The sequence below is a fragment of the Dermochelys coriacea genome, chromosome 1, assembly GCF_009764565.3.
Source record: "Dermochelys coriacea isolate rDerCor1 chromosome 1, rDerCor1.pri.v4, whole genome shotgun sequence".
Lineage (NCBI taxonomy): Eukaryota > Metazoa > Chordata > Testudines > Dermochelyidae > Dermochelys > Dermochelys coriacea.
In genome coordinates, this window is record NC_050068.2 from 123,742,075 (window position 1) to 123,766,565 (window position 24,491).

The window sequence follows — 24,491 nt, forward strand, 5'->3', positions numbered from 1 at the left end:
GTGATCATAATTAATAGAAAAAATAATATAGATTAGCTCTTATACAGTCCTTTTCATCCTTACATCTTAAAATGCTGCAAAAAGTTTGTTAAATATTATTACTTTGTGTGCTACTAGACTTCCTTTCCTTATTCCTTGCATATACATTAATCATGAGGCAATACAGTGTCTCATTCTTACATGACAGGTTTCAGAGTAGCAGCCGTGTTAGTCTGTATTCGCAAAAAGAAAAGGAGTACTTGTGGCACCTTAGAGACTAACAAATTTATTTGAGCATAAGCTTTCATGAGCTACAGCTCATATGCATCCGATGAAGTGAGCTGTAGCTCACGAAAGCTCATTCTTACATGGTTTTTCACAACAAGAGGGAACAGCCTCACCGAAGTGAAGCCTCAAAAAATTGGGTAGAAACTCATAAATGTTCCTCTCCACGGAAATCTTTAGTAAAAGGCAAAAGATTTATATGATCTGAAGAGAAACCAAAGTATGCATGTTAGGCAGCTTCACTAACCAGAGGAACTGTTGTTCTTCTTCCTCTCATGAAGCTGGGTGTCACTTGATCTGAAAGTGTGCTGCAGACTCTGACCAATCCCATGGCAGGTAGTGTGCTGTGCTTGTTTGCATTTGTTTCCTGCTGTAGTGTGTGAGATTCAGTTCAGTCTTTCACAGGGGAAGACTAGCTGCTAGGAAAGCGGAAATCTTTTTGAAGAGATGAACAGCTGAAATGAAAACCAATGATTTCATTAGAGTAAGTAATACTAAAATAGTCCCTTCCCCCTTGAGAACAAAAGTATAGTGTAACTAAATCAAAGCCCTGGAATTATTTGAATATATACACCTCTACCCCGATATAATGTGACCCCATATAACACGAATTCTGATATAACGCAGTAAAGCAGTGCTCTGGCGGAGCAGCGCATCAGCGTGTCTGGCTCCGACATGCTGCTCTGAGTGGCGTGTTAAGGGTGCCGGGCTGGGGACAAGAGGTTGGATAAGGGGCAGAGGGTCTCGGGGGGTGGTCAGGGAGCAGGGGGGGGTCGGGAAGGGGGTGGGGTCCTGGGGGTGATTAGGGATGGGAGGGTCTCTGGAGGGGACGGTCAGGGGACAAAGAGCAGGGGGATTTAGATAGGGAGTGGGGTCTTGAGAGAGGTGGTTGGGGTGGGGGTCTTTGGAGGGGGTAGTCAGGGGACAAGGAGCGGGGGGGGGTTGGATGGGTCGGGGCTTCTGAGGGGTCAGTCAGGGGGCGGGAAGTGACTATTAATAACAGAAATGCTGGAGGCCAAAGCAAGTTTGATATAACACCGTTTCACCTATAACGCGGTAAGATTTTTTGGCTCCCAAGGACCGTGTTATATCGGGCTAGAGGTGTACTTCTTTTAAAAGCAATCTGTGAGTTGGATTCTGTATTATTTAGACTGTTTCTAGATGTGGATGCTTTTGTTTGCATGTTCCAGAGACAATTTAATCCTAAGTGGCAGTTCACTTAGTTTATGTAAACATATTTCCCCCAATCACTGCTGTATTAGTTTGTTCCTAAGAGGACTGGTGAATTCATTTTCATTGTTTCATCAGCAATTTCACCAGTTGAAGCATACAATATATACTTCCAACATAAACTTTCCCTCACCAGTGAAATGCCACACCCTCTTTTTTGGCCTACTGAATTTAGAAGGCAATGAGCTAAAATTATAATACTCTGTATTATATTTTGGTAAGTTTACATTATTATGTTTTTGGAAATGTATCATGCATATTACAGATGTTTAATACAGTATTAAAATATTAATGAAACTGTCTATTATGTCTATGCAATTGTATACTACTTAGTCACTGGGTTTAATATTTATTATGGTAACATCCACAAAGCGCTTGGTACTGTCCACACCGAGCTTGTCTACTGTCAGACTAGAAATAAGACATTTTTTATCAGTGCGGATAACTAACCATTGGAACAACTTATCTAGAAATGTGATGGATTCTCCATTGCTTTCCAGTCTTTAAGCAAGACTGGATCTCTTTCTAAAAGACATGCTCTAGTTCAAACAGAGCATATGGACTCAATGCAGAAATTACTGGGTTAGATTCTATGGTCTGTGTTATATAGGAGGGCAGACTAGATTATAATGTCCCTTCTGGCCTTAAAATCTACAGGAAGACATAATGTTTGCCTCTAAGTTCCTACAATGGAGAAGGGCCCTGATTCTGCCTTGTGTTGCTCATGGACTGACAAGCTCCTGCACCTGTGCAGAGCTCCCCTGACTTCAGTGGGACTCTGTACTGCTAGACCAGGGATCGGCAACCTTTAGCCAATGGCCTGCCAGAGTAAGCCCCCTGGCTGGCCAAGCTGGTTTGTTTACCTGCTGCATCTGCAGGTTCGGCCGATCGCAGCTCCCACTGCCCGCGGTTCGCCGCTCCAGGCCAATGGGGGCTGCAGAAAGTGGCGGTCAGCACATCCTTCAGCCCAGGCTGCTTCCCGCAGCCCCCATGGGGCTTACCCTGGTGGGCCATGTGCCAAAGGTTGCCAATCCCTGTGCTAGACCCTTATGCAGGAATGCAGAATTGGGGTATAAGAAGACAAACAACAGAGGAAGGGGGGAAGCGAGAAAACATATACTCAATATTTGTAGTTATTTTTAGGATCAAAATTTCATTCCATTATTTATAGCAGGTGAATCTCTGTTTCCATCACAAGCCTGACTTTCACAGGCTTGAGAGAGAACTGCATCAAGTCCTCATTGGCAGTGAGGAGAGTCATTGCCACACAAGGGGTAGCTCCTTAGCTCATGTAAATTGTCATAGCTCTGTTAACTTCCATGGAACTCTGACAATTTCTACCAGCTAAGGAGCTGCCCCTCGGAGTTTTAGCCCTGTGTCAGGGAGGAACACTGAGTGGTGATGTTACAGCATCCTCCTAAAGATCTTAAATGTAAATTGCACAGGCATATTTCATTAGTTTAACTAGCTAATAAGGTTCATTTGGAGGCTGGCCTCAAGTTCAGAGGCTGTGCTCCAACTCTGTGGCGTGGCTTGTGTGTGGAAAATACTTAGCTCAAGAAACCCCTATGAAAAGTGGTGTGGAATCCAAAACAAAGATTTTCAAAAATGGGTGCCTAAAGTTACGCCCCATAATCATTATTTAGGTACCTAAATAAATGGCCTGATATTCAGGAGTGCTGCACACCTGGGAGCTTCCACTGACTGTATAGAAAGGGAAAGAGAGAGACTATCCAGTTTCTTGCAAATGTTTAGCATTTAAAAATATTATTTTAAGCTTACATAGCACCTCTGTTCAATATACAGTACACAAAGCACCACTGAAATGCAGGTAAGCTGGGAAAGAGGGGACCAGCTGACTGATGTGCAGAACAATAGTGAAGGGGAAAGAAATGTGACTAGGGATAGTGCAGTGGGATCTTTAATTAGCATATTGAACCTGTGCCCTTGCCTGAAAGGCCACACACAATAAGTTGCATAGTGCCTAGATTATTTACCTCAGAAGGAAAGACTAAGGTGACCCTGCTGGGTTATGAACATGTGGTTCCAAGGAAGATAATGATCCCAAACTTAAACTTTAGAGACCATTAAGACACCTCCTCCAGCTTTGTAGTAAATTGGCTCCTTTTCCAGAGTATAGAGGTCTCAGCCAAAGCTTACTGAAGTTAATGGGAGCCTTTCCACTGACTTCAGTGTGCTTGACATCAGTCCCTAGGACCACAGCTCATCAGGAAGACCAAATGTAAGTTATACAATAGGAGCACGGATCACTCAAACTATTTAAATGTACAAAATACTTCAACTTTTTTCAGAATATCCTATGAGAACCCACTGTTGCGAATAATGGAAGCCACTTCGGAAAGGTCCATTCATCTGTGCCATGAAAATGGTGATTGGATGTCACATCTGCCGGAAAATCTCTGGGATGTTCCTCTCCATAACTTATCCCTTCCAGGTAAATATTAACATTCTCCTTTAGATACTGATCTTGTTGTCAAAACATTTAAGCATCTGATGTTTGGAGTGCCAACAGTGTGGTCAGCGTTTGTGCAATAGAAAATACCATTTCTTTTCCAAGGAGCTAATAGTCTAAATAGATTGAGTGGGAGAAACTGAAGGTGCTATCTGTTGGATCAGATGTAAATCAAGATCCTGATCACTTATGATTATTAATGATTGCATGACTCTTTTTACAAGAGTCACCAGGGTAGTCCTGCTGTACTGGTGAATTACAGTGGAAGTGATGGCAAAAAGAAAAGGAGTACTTGTGGCACCTTAGAGACTAACAAATTTATCAACATTGAATTTCATCTGCCATTTTATTGCCCAGTCACCCAGTTTTATGAGATCCCTTTGATCTTTGCAGTCTGCTTTGGACTTAACTATCTTGAGTAGTTTGTATCATGCCACCTCATCCCTTTTTCCAGATAATTTATTAATTTGTTGAGCAGCACTTGTGTAACTACACATCCCTGGGGGACACTGCTATTTACCTCTCTCCATTCTGAAAACTGACAATTTATCCCTACCACTACCCTTTGTTTTCTGTCTTTTAACCAGTTATTGATCCATGAGAGGACTTTACCTTTTATCCTACGTCTGCTTACTTTGCTTAAGAGTCTTTGGTAAGGGACCTTGTCAAAGGCTTTCTGATGATCAATTTACTGGTTTGGTGGATAGGGGGAATGCAGTGGACATAATATACCTGGACTTCAGCAAGACTTTTGACACAGTCCAACATGACATTCTGATAAGTAGGACGGAGCAATGTGGGCTCAGCTAAATTACCATTAAGTGGATACATAATTGATCAATAACTGCAAACAATGAGTAACTATTAATGGAATGACATCAGATTGGAAGGAGGTCTTGAGTGGAGTTCCACAGGATCAGGGATTGCAAACACTTTGGAGGATAGAACTAAAATTCAGAGGGATCTTGATAAATTGGAGAACTGGGCTATAGATAACAAAATGAAATTTAACAAAGACAAATGTAAGGTGCTACATTTAGGAAAGAAAAACCAAAAACACAAATACAGAATGGGGGATAACTGGCTTGGCAGCAGCGCTGCTGAGAATGATCTGTGTAGTTGTGGTGGATCACAAACTCACATGAATCAACAGTGCGGTGCTGATGCAAAACATGCAAATGCAATTTTAAGTTGCTTTAACAGAGGCATAGCATGCAAATCATGAAAGACGTTAGTACCGCTCTATTCAGCACAAGTTAGGCCTCGGCTGGAGTACTGTGTCCAATTTTGGTCACCAATGTATAGAAAGGATGTGAGAAACTGGAAAGGATCCAGAGATGAGTGACAAAGATGATCAAAGGGATGGAATGCAAGCCATATGAGCAAAGGCTGAAGGAACTGGGTATGTTTAGTTTGGAATAGAGGAAATTAATGGGTGACATGATAACAGTCTTCAAATACTTGAAAGGCAGGCAAGGGGTTCAAACTACAGCATAGCAGTTTCAGATTAAATCTCAGGAAAAACTGCCTAACTGTAAGAACAGTAGGACAATAGAACAGACTGCCTAGGGAGGTGGTGGAAGATCCTTCACAGGAGATTTTCAAAAGGAGGCTGGATAGCCATTTGTCTTGGACTCAACAAATCCTGAATCCTGGCAGGGGGTTAGACTAGGTGACCGTTGCAGTCCCTTCTAACCCTATGGTTCTATGATTTTATGATTCTAAGTCCAAATGCCCTATATCCATTGGATCATCCTTGTCCACATGTTTGTTGACCCCCTCAAATAATTCTAGTAGATTGGTGAAGCATGATTTCCCTTTACTAAAACCATGTTTCAGAGTAGCAGTCGTGTTAGTCTGTATTCGCAAAAAGAAAAGGAGTACTTGTGGCACCTTAGAGACTAATAAATTTGTTAGTCTCTAAGGTGCCACAAGTACTCCTTTTCTTTTTTTGTAAAACCATGTTGACTCTTTCCCAATATATTGTGTTCATCTACGGGTCTGATACTTCTTTTCTTTATTATAGTTTCAACCAATTTGTCTTATACTGAAGTTAGGCTTACTGGCCTATAATTACCAGGATTGCCTCTGTAGACTTTTTTAAAAATTGGTGTCACATTAGCTATCCTCCAGTTATCTGAAGCTGATTTAAGTGATAGGTTGTATACCACAGTTAGTAGTTCTGCAATTTCATATTTGAGTTGAACTCTTGGGTGAATACCACCTGGTCCTGGTAACTTATTGATCTAATTTATCAGTTTGTTCCAGAAATGATAAGTAGCTATTATATAACACTTTTCAGTAGATTTCAAAGGAGGTCAGTATAATCCCCATTTTACAGATGGGGAAACTGAGGCAGTTGAGGTGACTTGCCCAAGCTCACCCAGAAGGCCAGTGGCAGAGCTGGGAATAGAATTCAGCTTTCCTGAGTCCCAGTCCAGTGCTCTATCCACTAGGCCACACTGCTTCCCTTATTAGGATGTATTTTATATGACTATATTGGTTTAGCCCACAGGCAATAGTTTGAAAAAAATATGCAGGAAGGCAAAGAATGACTCAAGACAAGCTGCCTCTCAGCAAACACTGGAGGGCTGTTATGGGAGAATGCCAGAGCTATTAGCTTTGAAGATTTTGCCTCATCCCAGCTAATCTACAAAACTGGCTTGAGGCAAGACTGGAAAAGGCCTGTGAACACAGGAGCTCAAAAAAATTGTGGCAGGTTTAAAAAGAATGCTCTCTGTCTTTTGAGAAGAGGGACGTTGTTTGTGAGAACCAGACTGAGCCACAGGATACCCTGATGGGGGTGTCTGAACCGCACGATACCCTGCCTAGGTTACCCTTGGGGATGGAAAGCCATTAGGTAACATAGACATGCAGTAGTCTGTTTGTTTTCAAATCCTTTTTCTTTAAATCTTTTGTTCCTACTGTTAAAATAAACAATACATTGGTTTTAAGAAAGCTATCTGATCACTGCATGGCACTGGTCACAGATGCTCAAAGTTCATCTGAGCAGGTGACAAACCCACTCAGGCTTTCTGGGAAAGCAACGCTGATATACAGGGTCCTATATCCCAGAGCTCAGTAAGACTGGAAGAATTGTGGAATTCCACCCCAAGAGAGGTAAACGCATAAGGCCAGACTCCTGAGGGGTTGCTCTCACAGAGACCATTAAGGGGACACAGGTTCAGTTAGCCTTGTAACCTTGACACATTCTCCCAGTATTGCCAATCCTCAGCATTTAAAAATCATAAATCAGGCCCCCAAACTGAGATTTAAAAAATAATAAATTTGGGATATTTTTATTAGCCTTTTGGTTTTTGAGCTTTAAGGGTCACATTTTTCATGTTTTTCTCCATGACCATGATAGCTAAAAACATTTTTTTTTTTTGTAAACAAAATTTGAAATTCTCAAATAATCATGGAACTCCAGGAGCTGAGACTCTAAGAAAAACATCAAATATCATGAGACTCATGATGACAGTTGTCAACACAGTCCTTCTACATTTCATTTGGATATAGTATGCTTCACTGCTGCCATTAACTGCACTCAGCAACACTACAGAACAGTTTAAGAGTTGCAACTTTTTACCAGAGAGGCGGTTAGTAGAAGAGATTTCAGTATATTTTGTATTGATGCTGGTTTGCCAGTGATAGTGTGAGAAGATTAAGGGGTGACTTGATTACAGTCTGTACTGTACTACATGGGGAATAAATATTTAATAATGGGCTCTTCAGTCAAGCAGAAAAAGGTATACAATCCACTGGAAATAAGGCATACATTTTTAACTGTGAGAGTAATTCATCATTGGAAAAATTTACCCAACGTGGTATTGGATTCTACATCACTGACAATTTTTAAATCAGGATGGGATGTTTTTCTAAAAGATCTGATGTAGGAATTATTTTGGGGAAATTCTATGGCCTGTGTTAGAAAGGGGATCAGACTAGATAATCATAATGGTCCCTTCTGGCCTTGAAATCTATGAACTTGTACTGACAAAATATGACTACGTCCACACTAGTAGTTGTACTGATTTAACTATTTTGGTAATAGGGTTGGCCTTGACTAGCTACATCAAGACAAAAATGGCAGTGCCTTTTCTCCATTAGGATTTTACATTGAGATAGTGATCTCAAATTAACTATCTTGTATAAAAACACAACTGTTTTGCAGTGAATACATATGCCTTTTGCCAATACACACTTATGTTTTGAGGGTAGGTTGGGAGTTGGAAGGTTAGGTGTGCATATGTAATATTATTTTCTATTGTGTAATACAAAGGAAAATGGTATTTGAGGTATGAACAAACAATTGAAACAAACTTAACCTTTTTTTTTTCTACAGGAAGCCATGACACTATGACTTACTGTTTAGATAAAAACTCTGATATAAGTGTCAATGAATCAAAGCTGTTGCAGCTGATAGATAAATTTATGCCCTGCATCATACATCCTATTATTATGAAGTGGTCTATAACACAGGTAACCAATTATCTAATGTTCTCAAATTTGAATTAATTGTCTTGTTTGAAGTTTGTTACATAGTATTAATGTTTGTACTTTTTTTCAATCCAATTAAGGAATACATTGGTGCCTAGATATGTGACAATTTTGGGGCAAATTCTAAATACCATAGGTAGAGAAGTAAGATAAAAACATTCTGTAAATACCAAATTTCTGTTTATGGGGAAGATATTTTTGGTGGGAGAGCCTGATATTTTAGGGATAGAGGATTCATAAATAAAGACAATAGTTAAAGGGACACTGTTAACTAAAACCCCCCACATACTGTTTTCTAATCTGAATTAGTTAAGAACATAAGAATGACCATACTGTGTCAGAACAATGGTCCATCTAGCCCAGTATCCTGTATGCCAACAGTGGCCAATGCCAGGTGCTTCAGAGGGAGTGAACAGAACAGGCAGTCACCAGGTGATCCATCCCTGTAATCCAATCCCAGCTTCTGGCAGTCAGAGCATATGGTTGCATCCCTGACCATCTTGCCTAATAGCCATTGATAGACCTATCCTCCAGGAACGTATCTAGTTCTTTTTAGAACCACATTATAGTTTTGGCCTTCACAACATCCCCTAGTACTGAGGTCCACAGGTTCTGACAGTCTTGACTAATAGCCACTGATGGACCTATCCTCCATGAATTTATCTAATTCTTTTTTGAACCCAGTTATACTTTTTACAACATCCTCTGGCAGTGAGTTCCACAGGTTGACTGTATGAAGAAGTACTTCCTTTTATTTGTTTTAAACCTGCTGCCTATTAATTTAATCAGGTAACTCCTGGTTCTTGTGTTATGTGAAGGAGTAAATAACACTTCCTTATTCACTTTCTCCACATCAGTAATAATTTTATAGACTTATATCATATCCCCTCAAAGTTGTCTCTTTTCCAAGCTGAATAGTCCCAGTCTTTTCAATCTCTCCTCATATGGAAGCTGTTCTACACTCCTAACCATTTTTGTTGCCCTTCTCTGTACCTTTTCTAATTTTAATATATCTTTTTTGAGATGGGGCAACCAGAATTGCATGCAGTATTCAAGGTGTGGGCGTACAAGGGATTTATATAGTGGCATTATATTTTCTGTCTTATTAGCTATCCCTTTTCTGATGGTTCCTAATATTCCATTAGCTTTTTGACTGCGGCTGCACATTGAGCAGATGTTTTCAGAGAACTATCCACAATGACTCCAAGATCTCTTTCTTGAGAGGGAACAGCTAATTTAGGCCCTATCATTTTGTATAATTGGGATTATGTTTTCCAATGTGCATTACTTTGCATTGATCAACACTGAATTTCAGCTACCATTTTATTGCCCAGTCACCAAGTTTTGTGAGATCTCTTTGTAACGCTTTGCAGTCTGCTCTGGATTTAACTATCTTGAATAATTTTGTACCATCTTCAAATTTTGCCACCTTCCTGTTTACCTGTTTTTCAAGATCATTTATGAATATGTTGAATAGCACTGGTCCTAGCACAGACCCCTGGGGCACACCAATATTTACATCTCTCTGTTCTGAAAAATGACCCATTCCTACCCTTTGTTTTCTGCCTTTTCACCATTTACTGATCCATGAGAAGACTTTCCCTCTTATCCCATGACTACTTAGATAGGTACAACTTTTATTATAGGTAAGGCCTCTATCTATATCAAAATATATGTGTTTTTTTAGGACTTTCACCCCAGAAAACCACATTCACCAACTGTCCTAGCAGAGTGATTAGGACAGGGCTATGGGAAAGAGTACATAAGGCCTCCGTTTGTAAGAATTCAGAAACTGATTCAGCCTTCTTAAAGACTTTAATATTATAAATAAATACATAAAATAAAAATCCAGTATCCATTGGATTATTATTACTGTTGAGGGAACATGATCAGGGAGCTCCCTAAAGAAAATCTCTGTGAAGTCTTTGATCTGAGGAAAATGAATGCAGACATTTTAAGTTGCTGATCCTGCAACCTTTTCTCATACAAGGAGTCCAGATGACTTCAATAGGAGTAAAAAGAAAAGGAGTACTTGTGGCACCTTAGAGACTAACAAATTTATTTGAGCATAAGCTTTCGTGAGCTACAGCTCACTTCATCGGATGCATTTGGTGGAAAATACAGAGGGGAGATTTATATACACACACACAGAGAACATGAAACAATGGGTTTATCATACACACTGTAAGGAGAGTGATCACTTAAGATGAGCCATCACCAGCAGCGGGAGGCGGAGGGGGAAAGGAGGAAAACCTTTCATGATGACAAGCCAGGTAGGCTATTTCCAGCAGTTAACAAGAACAATTGAGGAACAGTGGGGGGTGGGGTGGTCTGTTTTTGAAGTTTTTTTTGTTGACTATCCTATTCCTAACTATTGAGGGCCCATAACTATTTCACATTTGGGGACATTGTATACCTTCAAATCAGCGGCACTGCGATGGGTACCCGCATGACCCCACAGTATGCCAACATTTTTATGGCAGACTTAGAACAACGCTTCCTCAGCTCTTGTCACCTAATGCCCCTACTCTACTTGCGCTACATTGATGACATCTTCATCATCTGGACCCATGGAAAAGAAGCCCTTGAGGAATTTCACCATGATTTCAACAATTTCCATCCCACCATCAACCTCAGCCTGGACCAGTCCACACAAGAGATCCACTTCTTGGACACTACGGTGCTAATAAGCGATGGTCACATAAACACCACCCTATATCGGAAACCTACTGACCGCTATTCCTACCTATGTGCCTCTAGCTTTCATCCAGATCATACCACACGATCCATTGTCTACAGCCAAGCTCCACGATATAACCGCATTTGCTCCAACCCCTCAGACAGAGACAAACACCTATAAGATCTCTATCATGCATTCCTACAACTACAATACCCACCTGCTGAAGTGAAGAAACAGATTGACAGAGCCAGAAGAGTACCCAGAAGTCACCTACTACAGGACAGGCCCAACAAAGAAAATAACAGAACGCCACTAGCCATCACCTTCAGCCCACAACTAAAACTTCTCCAATGCATCATCAAGGATCTACAACTTATCCTGAAGGACGACCCATCACTCTCACAGATCTTGGAAGACAGGCCAGTCCGTGCTTACAGACAGCCCCCCAACCTGAAGCAAATACTCACCAGCAACCACACACCACACAACAGAACCACTAACCCAGGAACCTATCCTTGCAACAAAGCCCATTGCCAACTCTGTCCACATATCTATTCAGGGGACACCATCATAGGGCCTAATCACATCAGCCACACTATCAGAGGCTCGTTCACCTGCACATCCACCAATGTGATATATGCCATCATGTGCCAGCAATGCCCCTCTGCCATGTACATTGGTCAAACTGGACAGTCTCTACATAAAAGAATAAATGGACACAAATGAGACGTCAAGAATTATAACATTCAAAAACCAATTGGAGAACACTTCAATCTCTCCGGTCACTCGATTACAGACCTGGGGGTGGCTATCCTTCAACAAAAAAACTTCAAAAACAGACTCCAATGAGAGACTGCTGAATTGGAATTAATTTGCAAACTGGATACAATTAACTTAGGCTTGAATAGAGACTGGGAATGGATGAGTCATTACACAAAGTAAAACTTTCCCCATGTTATTTCTCCCCCCCACCTCACCCCCCACTGTTCCTCAATTGTTCTTGTTAACTGCTGGAAATAGCCTACCTTGCTTGTCACCATGAAAGGTTTTCCTCCCCCCTCTTCCCCCCCCCCGCTGCTGGTGATGGCTCATCTTAAGTGATCACTCTCCTTATAGTGTGTATGATAAAATCCATTGTTTCATGTTCTCTGTGTGTGTATATAAATCTCCCCTCTGTATTTTCCACCAAATGCATCCAATGAAGTGAGCTGTAGCTCACGAAAGCTTATGCTCAAATAAATTTGTTAGTCTCTAAGGTGCCACAAGTACTCTTTTTCTTTTTGTGAATACAGACTAACATGGCTGCTACTCTGAAACCTTTCAATAGGAGTATTATTGAACTCAGAACTCAGTATGAATCAGAACTGCTCATGTGTAGAGGTTGAAGAGTTGGCTCCTAAGCCTTTATTATGTAGACAATTTAAAGTCCTTTTTAAAAGATCTTAAACTAACCTGTGTTTAGTGTCCACTTCATAAGGAAATAAAAACCCTTCATGTCAGATATTTCTGTAACTTCAGAGCAAACAGTCAGCACCACACACAAAACTTTCAGCATCATTTTAAAAGTGAAAACGTAATAGATTTTGTAATCCTAAAAATATGATAAATAAGATCGGACAATTTTATAAGCTTATTTAGATTTCCTAAAATAAAGGAACACATGTCCCTTGCAAAAATTTAGGATTCTTTTGTTGTTTTTAACCATTCAGGTACTAAATGTGTCAGAACAACTGGATGCCGGGATTAGATATTTGGATTTTAGGATTGCTCACAAGTCTAATGACCCTTCTGTGAATTTGTACTTTGTGCACATGGTGTACACAACGGCTGTAGTAGAGGTACTGTTCTTAAATCTGGAACATTAAGAAAGGGGTGCTGCTAATTTTTTTTTAAAGAACCAACAACTACTTCTGAGTAAGAACTGCTTTGGGTGGGGAACACTGACCCTAAGATTTTCTGAACAGGTTATTCTTTCTTCAGTAACATGGAAACTTTAAAATAAGAAATTAAATATACTGCAGGGTTTATTGTTGGAGCTGAAATTCCTGCGAGTTGGAATTATCTTCCACCATTCTCTGCAAACAAATGATTGCCATTTTCCAGGCTGTGATTTGTGATGGTCCCAGTATCTCATCTTGAGCCAGCCTATCATTCTGTGATGTGGGCACAAAGTGACCACTTTCAGAAATAAGTGACAGAAAAATAAGATGGGATTTAAAGTGTAATACAGGTAAAATATTTTTCAAGAAAAATGTATTTAATGAAAAGATAATGACTCATTCTTTTGGTCTTAAAATGTCACATGTTGATTGGTGTATTCCTTTATTGGCACGCATAGGGCCTGGCCATGCTGTTAGTTGCATATGACTTCAATGAGATGTAAGCGTCAGCAACTAATGGGAGGTCTTTCTTGTCATAGCAAGACTATGGGAGTCAGGGGACCTGGGTTCTATCCCTGATTTTACCCCTGACTCACTCTTTGACCTTGAACTAGTCCAAAAAAATGGGGATTCTACTTTCCACCTTTGAGATCCTCGGATGAAAGACACTGAAGATGCAAAAAGAAAAGGAGTACTTGTGGCACCTTAGAGACTAACAAATTTATTAGAGCATAAGCTTTCGTGAGCTACAGCTCACTTCATCGGATGCATTTGGTGGAAAAAACAGAGTAGAGATTTATATACACACACACAGAGAACATGAAACAATGGGTTTATCATACACACTGTAAGGAGAGTGATCACTTAAGATAAGCCATCACCAACAGCGGGGGGGGGGGGAAGGAGGAAAACCTTTCATGGTGACAAGCAGGTAGGCTAATTCCAGCAGTTAACAAGAATATCAGAGGAACAGTGGGGGGTGGGGTGGGAGGGAGAAATACCATGGGGAAATAGTTTTACTTTGTGTAATGACTCATCCATTCCCAGTCTCTATTCAAGCCTAAGTTAATTGTATCCAGTTTGCAAATTAATTCCAATTCAGCAGTCTCTCGTTGGAGTCTGTTTTTGAAGCTTTTTTGTTGAAGTATAGCCACTCTTAGGTCTGTGATCGAGTGACCAGAGAGATTGAAGTGTTCTCCAACTGGTTTTTGAATGTTATAATTCTTGACGTCTGATTTGTGTCCATTCATTCTTTTACGTAGAGACTGTCCAGTTTGGCCAATGTACATGGCAGAGGGGCATTGCTGGCACATGATGGCATATATCACATTGGTAGATGTGCAGGTGAAGGAGCCTCTGATAGTGTGGCTGATGTGATTAGGCCCTATGATGGTATCCCCTGAATAGATATGTGGACAGAGTTGGCAACGGGCTTTGTTGCAAGGATAGGTTCCTGGGTTAGTGGCTCTGTTGTGTGGTGTGTGGTTGCTGGTGAGTATTTGCTTCAGATTGGGGGGCTGTCTGTAAGCAAGGACTGGTCTGTCTCCCAAGATCTGAGAGAGCGATGGCTCGTCCTTCAGGATAGGTTGTAGATCCTTGATGATGCGTTGGAGGGGTTTTAGTTGGGGGCTGAAGGTGATGGCTAGTGGCGTTCTGTTGTTTTCTTTGTTGGGCCTGTCCTGTAGTAGGTGACTTCTGGGTACTCTTCTGGCTCTGTCAATCTGTTTCTTCACTTCAGCAGGTGGGTACTGTAGTTGTAGGAATGCATGATAGAGATCTTGTAGGTGTTTGTCTCTGTCTGAGGGGTTGGAGCAAATGCGGTTATATCGTAGCGCTTGGCTGTAGACAATGGATCGAGTGGTATGATCTGGATGAAAGCTAGAGGCATGTAGGTAGGAATAGCGGTCAGTAGGTTTCCGATATAGGGTGGTGTTTATGTGACCATCGCTTATTAGCACCGTAGTGTCCAGGAAGTGGATCTCTTGTGTGGACTGGTCCAGGCTGAGGTTGATGGTGGGATGGAAATTGTTGAAATCATGGTGGAATTCCTCAAGAGCTTCTTTTCCATGGGTCCAGATGATGAAGATGTCATCAATGTAGCGCAAGTAGAGTAGGGGCATTAGGGAACGAGAGCTGAGGAAGCGTTGTTCTAAGTCAGCCATAAAAATGTTGGCATACTGTGGGGCCATGCGGGTACCCATCGCAGTGCCGCTGATTTGAAGGTATACATTGTCACCAAATGTGAAATAGTTATGGGTCAGGACAAAGTCACAAAGTTCTGCCACCAGGTTAGCCGTGACAGTATCGGGGATACTGTTCCTGACGGCTTGTAGTCCATCTTTGTGTGGAATGTTGGTGTAGAGGGCTTCTACATCCATAGTGGCTAGGATGGTGTTTTTAGGAAGATCACCAATGGACTGTAGTTTCCTCAGGAAATCGGTGGTGTCTCGAAGATAGCTGGGAGTGCTGGTAACGAAGGGCCTGAGGAGGGAGTCTACATAGCCAGACAATCCTGCTGTCAGGGTGCCAATGCCTGAGATGATGGGGCGTCCAGGATTTCCAGGTTTATGGATCTTGGGTAGCAGATAGAATACCCCAGGTCCTGGCTCCAGGGGTGTGTCTGTGCGGATTTGTTCTTGTGCTTTTTCAGGGAGTTTCTTGAGCAAATGCTGTAGTTTCTTTTGGTAACTCTCAGTGGGATCAGAGGGTAATGGCTTGTAGAAAGTGGTGTTGGAGAGCTGCCTAGTAGCCTCTTGTTCATACTCTGACCTATTCATGATGACGACAGCACCTCCTTTGTCAGCCTTTTTGATTATGATGTCAGAGTTGTTTCTGAGGCTGTGGATGGCACTGTGTTCTGCATGGCTGAGGTTATGGGGTAAGCGATGCTGCTTTTCCACAATTTCAGCTCGTGCACGTCGGCGGAAGCAGTCTATGTAGAAATCCAGGCTGCTGTTTCGACCTTCAGGAGGAGTCCACCTAGAATCCTTCTTTTTGTAGTGTTGGCAGGAAGGTCTCTGTGGATTAATATGTTGGTCAGAGGTGTGTTGGAAATATTCCTTGAGTCTGAGACGTCGAAAATAGGATTCTAGGTCACCACAGAACTGTATCATGTTCGTGGGGGTGGAGGGGCAAAAGGAGAGGCCCCGAGATAGGACAGATTCGTGATTCAGATTTGTGATATATGCCATCATGTGCCAGCAATGCCCCTCTGCCATGTACATTGGCCAAACTGGACAGTCTCTACGTAAAAGAATGAATGGACACAAATCAGACGTCAAGAATTATTAAGGGAATGGATGAGTCATTACACAAAGTAAAACTATTTCCCCATGTTTCAGAGTAGCAGCCGTGTTAGTCTGTATTCGCAAAAAGAAAAGGAGTACTTGTGGCACCTTAATTGTTAGTCTCTAAGGTGCCACAAGTACTCCTTTTCTATTTCCCCATGGTATTTCTCCCTCCCACCCCCCCCCCCACTGTTCCTCTGATATTCTTGTTAACTGCTGGAATTAGCCTACCTGCTTGTCACCAGGAAAGGTTTTCCTCCTTCCCCACTCTGCTGTTGGTGATGACTTATCTTAAGTGATCACTCTCCTTACAGTGTGTATGATAAACCCATTGTTTCATGTTCTCTGTGTGTGTGTATATAAATCTCTCCTCTGTTTTTTCCACCAAATGCATCCGATGAAGTGAGCTGTAGCTCACGAAAGCTTATGCTCTAATAAATTTGTTAGTCTCTAAGGTGCCACAAGTACTCCTTTTCTTTTTGCAAATACAGAGTAACACGGCTGCTACTCTGAAATGTCCCATATTGTCATTCATGATAAAGCTATGCTGATTTGTACCAGCTAAGGGTCTGGCCTATCATAAAACATTAGTTTTATTTATTTAATTCTCCCTTACCATAAGACTGGCTTTTCTAAGTTGATTTGACTTAACTTTTGTAGGATATTCTGTGGGAAATTTTGAAGTGGTTGCAGGCCCATCCTCAGGAGGTCGTTATCCTTGCCTGCAGGAATTTTGTTGGATTGACCAAGGAACTTCATGATCATCTTATCTCCTGCATAAAAAAGATCTTTCATTCTAAACTGTGTCCAAAAGATGTAAGTGCAGACATAATCTCTTTTAGAATGATACAGTAGTTGTTTGATTTGTTCCGAGTTCTTATATGCTTTACGTTATCATTATGTCCTTTAAAACTATGGAAACACGCACCTGTCCTATTATAAAAAACATAGGTGGGAGTCAGTTATTAGAGAGTTATCACATAGCGTGGAGTGGCCCTCTAAGGGAACTGACTCAGCTCCATCTGTGCTGTGTCATCCAATCCCAAGTAATGGGTTTGGACTTGGGCTTGTGATTGGGTCAGGTGACCAGGCATCACATGGTGGTATCCCCGGAGCAAGGCTTCCTATACGAATGAGCCTGCTCTGTCCGAGAGAGGAAGACCAGGGGAATATTCTAGAGAAGCCCAGAGTTTGAGTGGTCTTAACAGAGCTTCCCTTCCCAGAAAGGGCAAGCTGAGAGAGGGCTGTGGCTTTCAGCCCTGACACAAGGGTAACTGAAGAGAGAGAAAAGAAAAGGAGTATTTGTGGCACCTTAGAGACTAACAAATTTATTTAATTTTGTTAGTCTCTAAGATGCCACAAGTACTCCTTTTCTTTTTTGCGAATACAGACTAACATGGCTGCTACTCTGAAACCTGAAGAGAGAGACTGTGGGGAGGCTCCTGACCCATGGCCAGAGAGGACTGGGGAGGGCCTTTCCATATCATCCATATGGAAAGACCTGGCTGGAGCTAACTGGCGTGAGAATAGAAGCCTTAAGCAGAAGAGGCTTGAGGATATGCTGGGCAGCAGGACCTGGGTTTGGGAGAAAATACTGTGGAGTCCAGCAAGGCACTGAAGAAACTACAGAGTTGGGGAAAGACTTGTTTTGATTTAATTTGACATTTAAATGTGCTGTCTTAATAAACCAGAACCCAAGAAGGGGTGTTTATTTGACTTGCATGAGAGCTGTGGGGACAGTTACTGGAAAGCCCCAGAAGGGGAAGCTGTGGCAAGAATTAGTGGAAGGTTTAGGGTGTTAGCCTAGGGGCTTGGGAGACCTGGGTTCAATTTCCTGCTGAGCTACAGATTTCTGGTGTGACCTTAGGCAAATCACTTAGGCCCAGAGCCACAAAAGTACTCAGGCACCTAACCCTCAGATTTAGGAGCTTAAGTCCCAGATTTAGGATCCACTGGATCTACAAAACTCCCACTCAGGTCCAATCTAGCCCTATAGGTGCCTTAACTCAAGTCTCACTCCACATTGACATTTCCTCTGGAAAAATTCCCTTGGCACCTATGTTTCTGCCTGTGGACATGGGGCTGCAGTGCACATGCCAGGTGTCCAGATGCTTGTCTCCTGCCTAAGCCCCAGGATCATCCACAATCCAGGGCCCCATCTGGTAAGCATGCTCAGACTAGGGGTGCCATTTGAGGGTGGCAGAGGGGAGTGGGACTGGGAGCCTTACCCCCTCCCCCCCCCGAGTTTCCTACAGGAAGTGTGGGAGTTCCCAGGTGGAGCTCTTAACTACAGCTCAGCATTAGTGTGAAATGTAAGTTCTGCAAAGGAGAGGTGCCCCTGAGGCAGGGAGTCAGTATTTTGTTTACAAACAGAGGCAGGGTGATTAAGATAAGAAAGGGCTGGTGATTAAATTAAGTATCTGGAAGTCTAGCCTGTAAAACAGGAATCTGGGTGGGGATGGGGGGGGGAGTTGTTTTAGAGAGAACATAAGGGACTCAGAAAAAATGCAGGTTTCAGAGTAGCAGCTGTGTTAGTCTGTATTCGCAAAAAAGAAAAGGAGTACTTGTGGCACCTTAGAAACTAACACATTTATTTGAGCATAAGCTTTCATGAGCTTCATGCATCCGATGAAGTGAGCTGTAGCTCACGAAAGCTTATGCTCAAATAAATTTATTAGTCTCTAAGGTGCCACAAGTCCTCCTTTTCTTTTTTGAGAAAAAATACAGCCAAGCCCTCTCAGCCAAGGTTACATTCAGAAAAAGGGAGAGATTTGCGGGGGAGGGGCTCAGGTGAAAAGAAGGGGCCAAAACCAAGGGAAGGGCTAGCAGTGATATAGAAAGGTCCCCACTCTACCTATGGTACTTATGTGGTCCTGTCACTGTAGTATCTGCCTCACAAGGTACTAAACTATTTCTCCTCACAGCCCCTCAGTGAGGTAGAGCAGTGCTGTTATCCCCATTGTATAGATGGGGCCATGAGGCGCACACAGACCAAAGGCTAGATTTTCAAAGGTATTTAGTTACCTAGTAGGATTTTCAAAAGTGCCTAGAAGGTTAGGTGCTTTGTAAACCCCACTAGATGCCAAGCTGCATCTTTGGGACCCTAAAAGATTTTGAAATTCTGTCCGTAAGGCTCTGGTCTGAGGTTAGACAGGAAGTCCATGGGGAGTGGGGGAGTAGATCCCAGGTCCCTCAGGGCTAGCACCCTATCCAGCAGACCAGCCTTTCTCTGCTACATGTTGCAAAAAAAGAGGACTCTGATAGATGGGAATAAAACCAAGGTGGCCAGTTCTCTGAGACTCCAGCAAACAATCCCTGGAGGTTGGGATGGATGTCATAGTCTACAGCATGAAAAGCAGCACAGAGATCAGGAAGGATGGAGAATGAGAATCAGATGAGAGGAGATCATTTAACTCCCAAAGGGTGGCAGGTTCTGCCACATGCTGGGCTGTAGAGCAATGGCTGCTGTGCAATTTTACATTTTAACTGAAAACCATTTTGTCGTCATTTTTTGTTCTGAGTTTGAGAAAAGGAAAGAATCAGAAAGTGTTATATAAATATCAGATGTGTTTATGCCTCAAATTCTTAGGGTTTCAGCGGTATCCAGGCCAATTCCAGAACAAAGAACAGAAATTGCATCTACAGAGTCCATAACGACAGGTTTCAGAGTAGCAGCCGTGTTAGTTTGTATTCGCAAAAAGAAAAGGAGTACTTGTGGCACCATAGAGACTAACGTTGACGATTATTGTCATTATATATATTATTCACAGGGTACCATCTATGTGCTCAGCACTGTTCAGAAAATGTAGTCCCTGAGCCAATGTATATGAAATGTGTAGCCCTGGATAAGATTGCTCAGATATTTAAGTATGTCCAGTTATTAAGCACATGTTAATATCTATGAGTGGAGGTGCTGATGGTGATAGAAGTTTTACTTGATTAAGGACTAGAACAGCAGTTCTCAAACTGTGGGTTCAGGACCCCAAAGTGGGTCGTGACCCTGTTTTAATGAAGTCACCAGGGCTGGCTTAGACTTGCTGGGGCCCAAGCCCAAGGGTTTCAGGCCTGGGTTGTAGGGCTCAGGTTACAGGCCTCCTGCCTGGGGCTGAAGCCTTTGGGCTTTGGCCCCCTGGCCTGGGGAGGTGGGGCTTTGGCTTTGCTCCCCCTTCTGCCCCCACAGTATAGTGGGGCTTGGGCGGGCTCAGGCTTCTGTCCCCCATCCTGGGGTCGTGTAATAATTTTTGTTGTCAGAAGGGGGTTGTGGTGCAATGAAATTTGAGAACCCCTGGACTGGAAGATTTGACCCTCCAACTTTCTTTCAAGAGGAAGAGCTGCCCAGAGCTCCTGTGCCTGTTTATTTTCCTTTCCTGCCCACAGTGGTCCTGATATACTTCAGAAGTCTCAATTTTTTTCTTAACTTTAAAATGTGGAATTTTCTTGGTGTTTGGTTTTAAATATTCTCCTGTGAGAACTGCAACTTAATCACTGAATTGTTGTGTTTAAGAGACTTCTGGAAAGTAACTAGCTTTTAAACCAGGTGTTCTCAAACTGGAGGTCAGGACCCCTCAGGGGGTCACGAGGTTATTACATGGGGGGGTCACGAGCTGTCAACCTCCACCCCAATCCCCGCTTTGCCTCTAGCATTTATAATGGTGTTAAATATATTAAAATATATTAAAAAGAGTTTTTAATTTTTTTGCGGGGGTCACACTCAGAGGCTTGCAATGTGAAAGGGGTCACCAGTAAAAAAGTTTGAGAACCACTGCTTTAAGCAGAAGTGAAAGCAGTGTTGCCAGCTCTCATGATTAAGGCTGTGTTTTAGTCATGGGTATTTTTAGTTAAAGTCACATGCAGTAAACAAAAATTCACTGCCCAGCGCAACTGGAGGGTCTGGGGCTCCTCACAGCAGCCCAGGCTCCCTGAGTGGCTCTTACCATGGCCCAGCTATGGCTTCTGGTGTGGCCAGGGAGCAGGGTCTTGGGGGGAAGAGGAGGAGTGGGGGGGAGGGGGGCTCATGGGAAGAGGAGGGACAGGAGTGGGGCCAGTGAGGGGGCAGGGCTTCTGCATGTGTCCTACTTTTGCCTTTTAAAAAAGGTGGTCACCTTAGCTCAGTGGTTCTCAACCTGCTTATCATTGTGGGCCACATCTCTGGCCCATGACATGTTACCTGAGCCACAGGTTGAGAATCACTCTGTGCCGCTCCCCCCCAAAACCCCTATGCCCAGAGCCCCCTCCACAGAGTAGGGCCAGGGGTGGACCTCCCTGCAGGACTGGGTGGCAGGGCAGCCCCGCCGCCCTGTGGCTAGGCAGCAGAGCCCCAGCGTCCTGGACCCTGCCGCACGGGGCAGAGCAGCCCTGGACCGTGCTGCATGGGGCAGAGGAGGGCAGGGCAGGGCAGCCTGACAGCACCGGACCCCACCGCACTTGGCAGTCCCGGACCCTGCCGCATGGGACAGGTCAGCCCCGGAGGTCCCAGACCCTGCTGCCCAGGGCAGGTCTGCTCTGGACCCTGCAGTGCAGGGCAGGGTAGGGCAGGGCAGGGCAGTACAGCCCCAGCAGCTCTGGACCCCGCCGCTGTACAGGGTAGGGCAGTCCCAGTAGCTCTGGACCACTGCGGTCTCTAGCACACAGCTGGGCCTCAGCTGTGTGCTAATTGGGCTGCATTCGGCCCAGGGGCTGCGCGTTGAGAACTGCTGCCCCAGTACATACCAGTTATCAACCAGCCTTCACAAAGTAAAATATTCCTGAGCTAAAAGCACTACAGAGAGAACCTACAGAGGTTCCTGTATGCATGCAAAAAGCTTATCAGACATCACCACCCATCAGTCTTACAGGGCCTTAGTAAGCCGAAGTGTTTCCCACCCTTCCACAAGGGTTGGGGCTCCCAGTGGGCAGAGGGCTCTGTCCGTTTGCTGAATAAAAATGAAGACCCTGTGTCAGTTCAAGCTGAGTTTTCTATACCAAAAGCCCTTTCTTTATATGAGTCTTTGGAAAACCCAGTTTAAACCAGCACATGCAAACTCTCCTTGGGGTGGTGCTTCTCTGGAATTGTTTACAATCCTCATGGTAATCACCCCCTGCTGCTTTTAGTTCCTGGAGGAGCTGTGGTAACCCTCCCCTATGGAGTAAAATACAATCACACAAAGATATTGCATGGGATTGCAATATCTGTTACAATTCCATTGAAGGCAATGGGATTATTTGTATGAGTAACAGTTTACCACCCTGAGGAAGGAGCTCACAGTCTGGGCAACAGAAATTAAATGAAATTCTCTAGATTTTAACATTTTTAATTTTTAAGACACTATTAGATTTCATAGCAGGCACAGAAATCTCTTAAGAAAAAACACCCCCCTGAGCAACAAAAGTTTTAGCGCTGAAAAGCGCCAGTATAGATAGCACTTTATCATCGGGAACGCGCTCATTCGGGGTGGTTATTTTTTATCACTGGGAGAGCTCTCCCTGGCGATAAAGTGTGACTACACTGCTCACGTCACAGCACTGCCGCGGCCGTGCTGTAACGTGGGCAGCGTAGACATACCCTTACATTCGATAGGATGGCTTAGCCTTGGTCTACACTAGGAGCTGAGGTCGAATTAGCCAGCGTTAAATTGATTTAATCCTGTACCCATCCACACGACGAAGCCCTTTTTTTTTTTACTTAAAGGGCTCTTAAAATCAATTTCCTTACTTCACCCCTGACAAGGGGATTAACGCTGAAATCGGCCTTGCTGGGTCGAATTTGGGGTACTGTGGACACAATTAGATGGTATTGGCCTCCAGGAGCTATCCCAGAGTGCTCCATTGTGACTGCTCTGGACAGCACTCTCAACTCAGATGCACTGGCCAGGTAGTCAGGAAAAGGCCTGCGAACTTTTGAGTTTCAATTTCCTGTTTGGCCAGCATGGCAAGCTGAAGGTGAGTGCAGAGCTCATCAGCATAGGTGACAATGCAGAGCTCATCAGCAGAGGTGACCATGATGGAGTCTGAGAATCACAAAAGAGCTCCAGCATGGACCGAATGGGAGGGACAGGATCTGATTGCTATATGGGGAGAGTAATCCGTGCTATCAGAACTACGTTCCAGTTTTCGAAATGCCAAAACATTTGTCAAAATCTCCCAGGGCATGAAGGACAAAAGCCACAACAGGGACCAGAAGCAGTGCCACGTGAAACTTAAGGAGCTGAGGCAAGCCTACCAGAAAACCAGAGAGGCAAAAGGCCACTCCGGGTCAGAGCCCAAAACATGCCGCTTCTATGATTAGCTGCATGCCATTTTAGGGGGTTCAGCCACCACTACCTCAGCCATGTTGTTTGACTCCTTCAATGGAGATGGAGGTATCATGGAAGCAGGTTTTGGGGACGAGGAAGATGATGATGATGAGGTTGTAGATAGCTCACAGCAAGCAAGCGGAGAAACCAGTTTTCTCGACAGCCAGGAACTGTTTCTCACCCTGGACCTGGAGTCAGTACCCCCCGAACCCACCCAAGGCTGCCTCCCGGACCCGCCAGGTGGAGAAGGGACCTCTGGTGAGTGTACCTTTTAAAATAGTATACATGGTTTAAAAGCAAACATGTTTAATGATTAATTTTCCCTGGGATTCGTGGCTTTCTTGGATGTACTCGCAAAGCCTTTGCAAAAGGTTTCTGGGGAGGGAAGCCTTATTCCGTCCACCATGTTAGGACACTTTACCACTCCAGGCCAGTAGTATGTAATTGGGAATCATTGTAGAACCAAGCATTGCAGTGTATATTTGCTGCGTTCAAAAAACATCCGTTCTTTATCTCTCTGTGTTATCCTCAGGAGAGTGATATCATTCATGGCCACCTGGTTGAAATAGGGTGCTTTTCTTAAGGGGACATTCAGAGGTGCCCGTTCCTGCTGGGCTGTTTGCCTATAACTGAACAGAAATGTTCCCCGCTGTTAGCCACGGGGAGAGGGGAGGGATGAGGGGCTAGCCACGCGGTGGGGGGAGGCAAAATGCGACCTTGGAACGAAAGCACATGTGCTATGTATGTAATGTTAACAGCAAGGTTTACCATGAAAGAGTGTACCCATTGTTCTATAAAATGTGTCTTTTCAAATACCACTGTCCCTTTTTTTTTCTCCACCAGCTGCATGTGTTTCAAGGATCACAGGATCTTTTCCTTCCCAGAGGCTAGTGAAGATTAGAAGGC

The 24,491-nt window shown here is 43.4% G+C and overlaps 1 protein-coding gene and 1 non-coding gene across 3 annotated transcripts in view; one reads left to right on the forward strand and one right to left on the reverse strand.

The window, feature by feature from the left end:
* Positions 1-372: 372 nt before the first annotated feature.
* LOC119850271 lies at positions 373-488 on the reverse strand. The gene has a single exon (XR_005290797.1). It is a non-coding gene; the product is annotated as a U5 spliceosomal RNA (small nuclear RNA).
* A 165-nt stretch (positions 489-653) lies between these two features.
* The window catches only part of PLCXD1 (phosphatidylinositol specific phospholipase C X domain containing 1), a 36,190-nt gene continuing 12,352 nt past the window's right edge, over positions 654-24,491 (forward strand). Inside the window, exons 1-6 of one of the 2 annotated variants that reach the window (XM_043496200.1) lie at positions 665-748; positions 1,573-1,711; positions 3,807-3,949; positions 8,313-8,449; positions 12,857-12,985; positions 16,975-17,130. In XM_043496200.1, the coding sequence (XP_043352135.1) occupies positions 3,838-3,949; positions 8,313-8,449; positions 12,857-12,985; positions 16,975-17,130 (534 nt within the window). In that variant the 5' untranslated portion in view covers positions 665-748; positions 1,573-1,711; positions 3,807-3,837. Of the gene's footprint in view, positions 749-1,572; positions 1,712-3,806; positions 3,950-8,312; positions 8,450-12,856; positions 12,986-16,974; positions 17,131-24,491 lie in introns of both variants that reach the window. The other variant, XM_043496153.1, reaches the window with a different exon arrangement.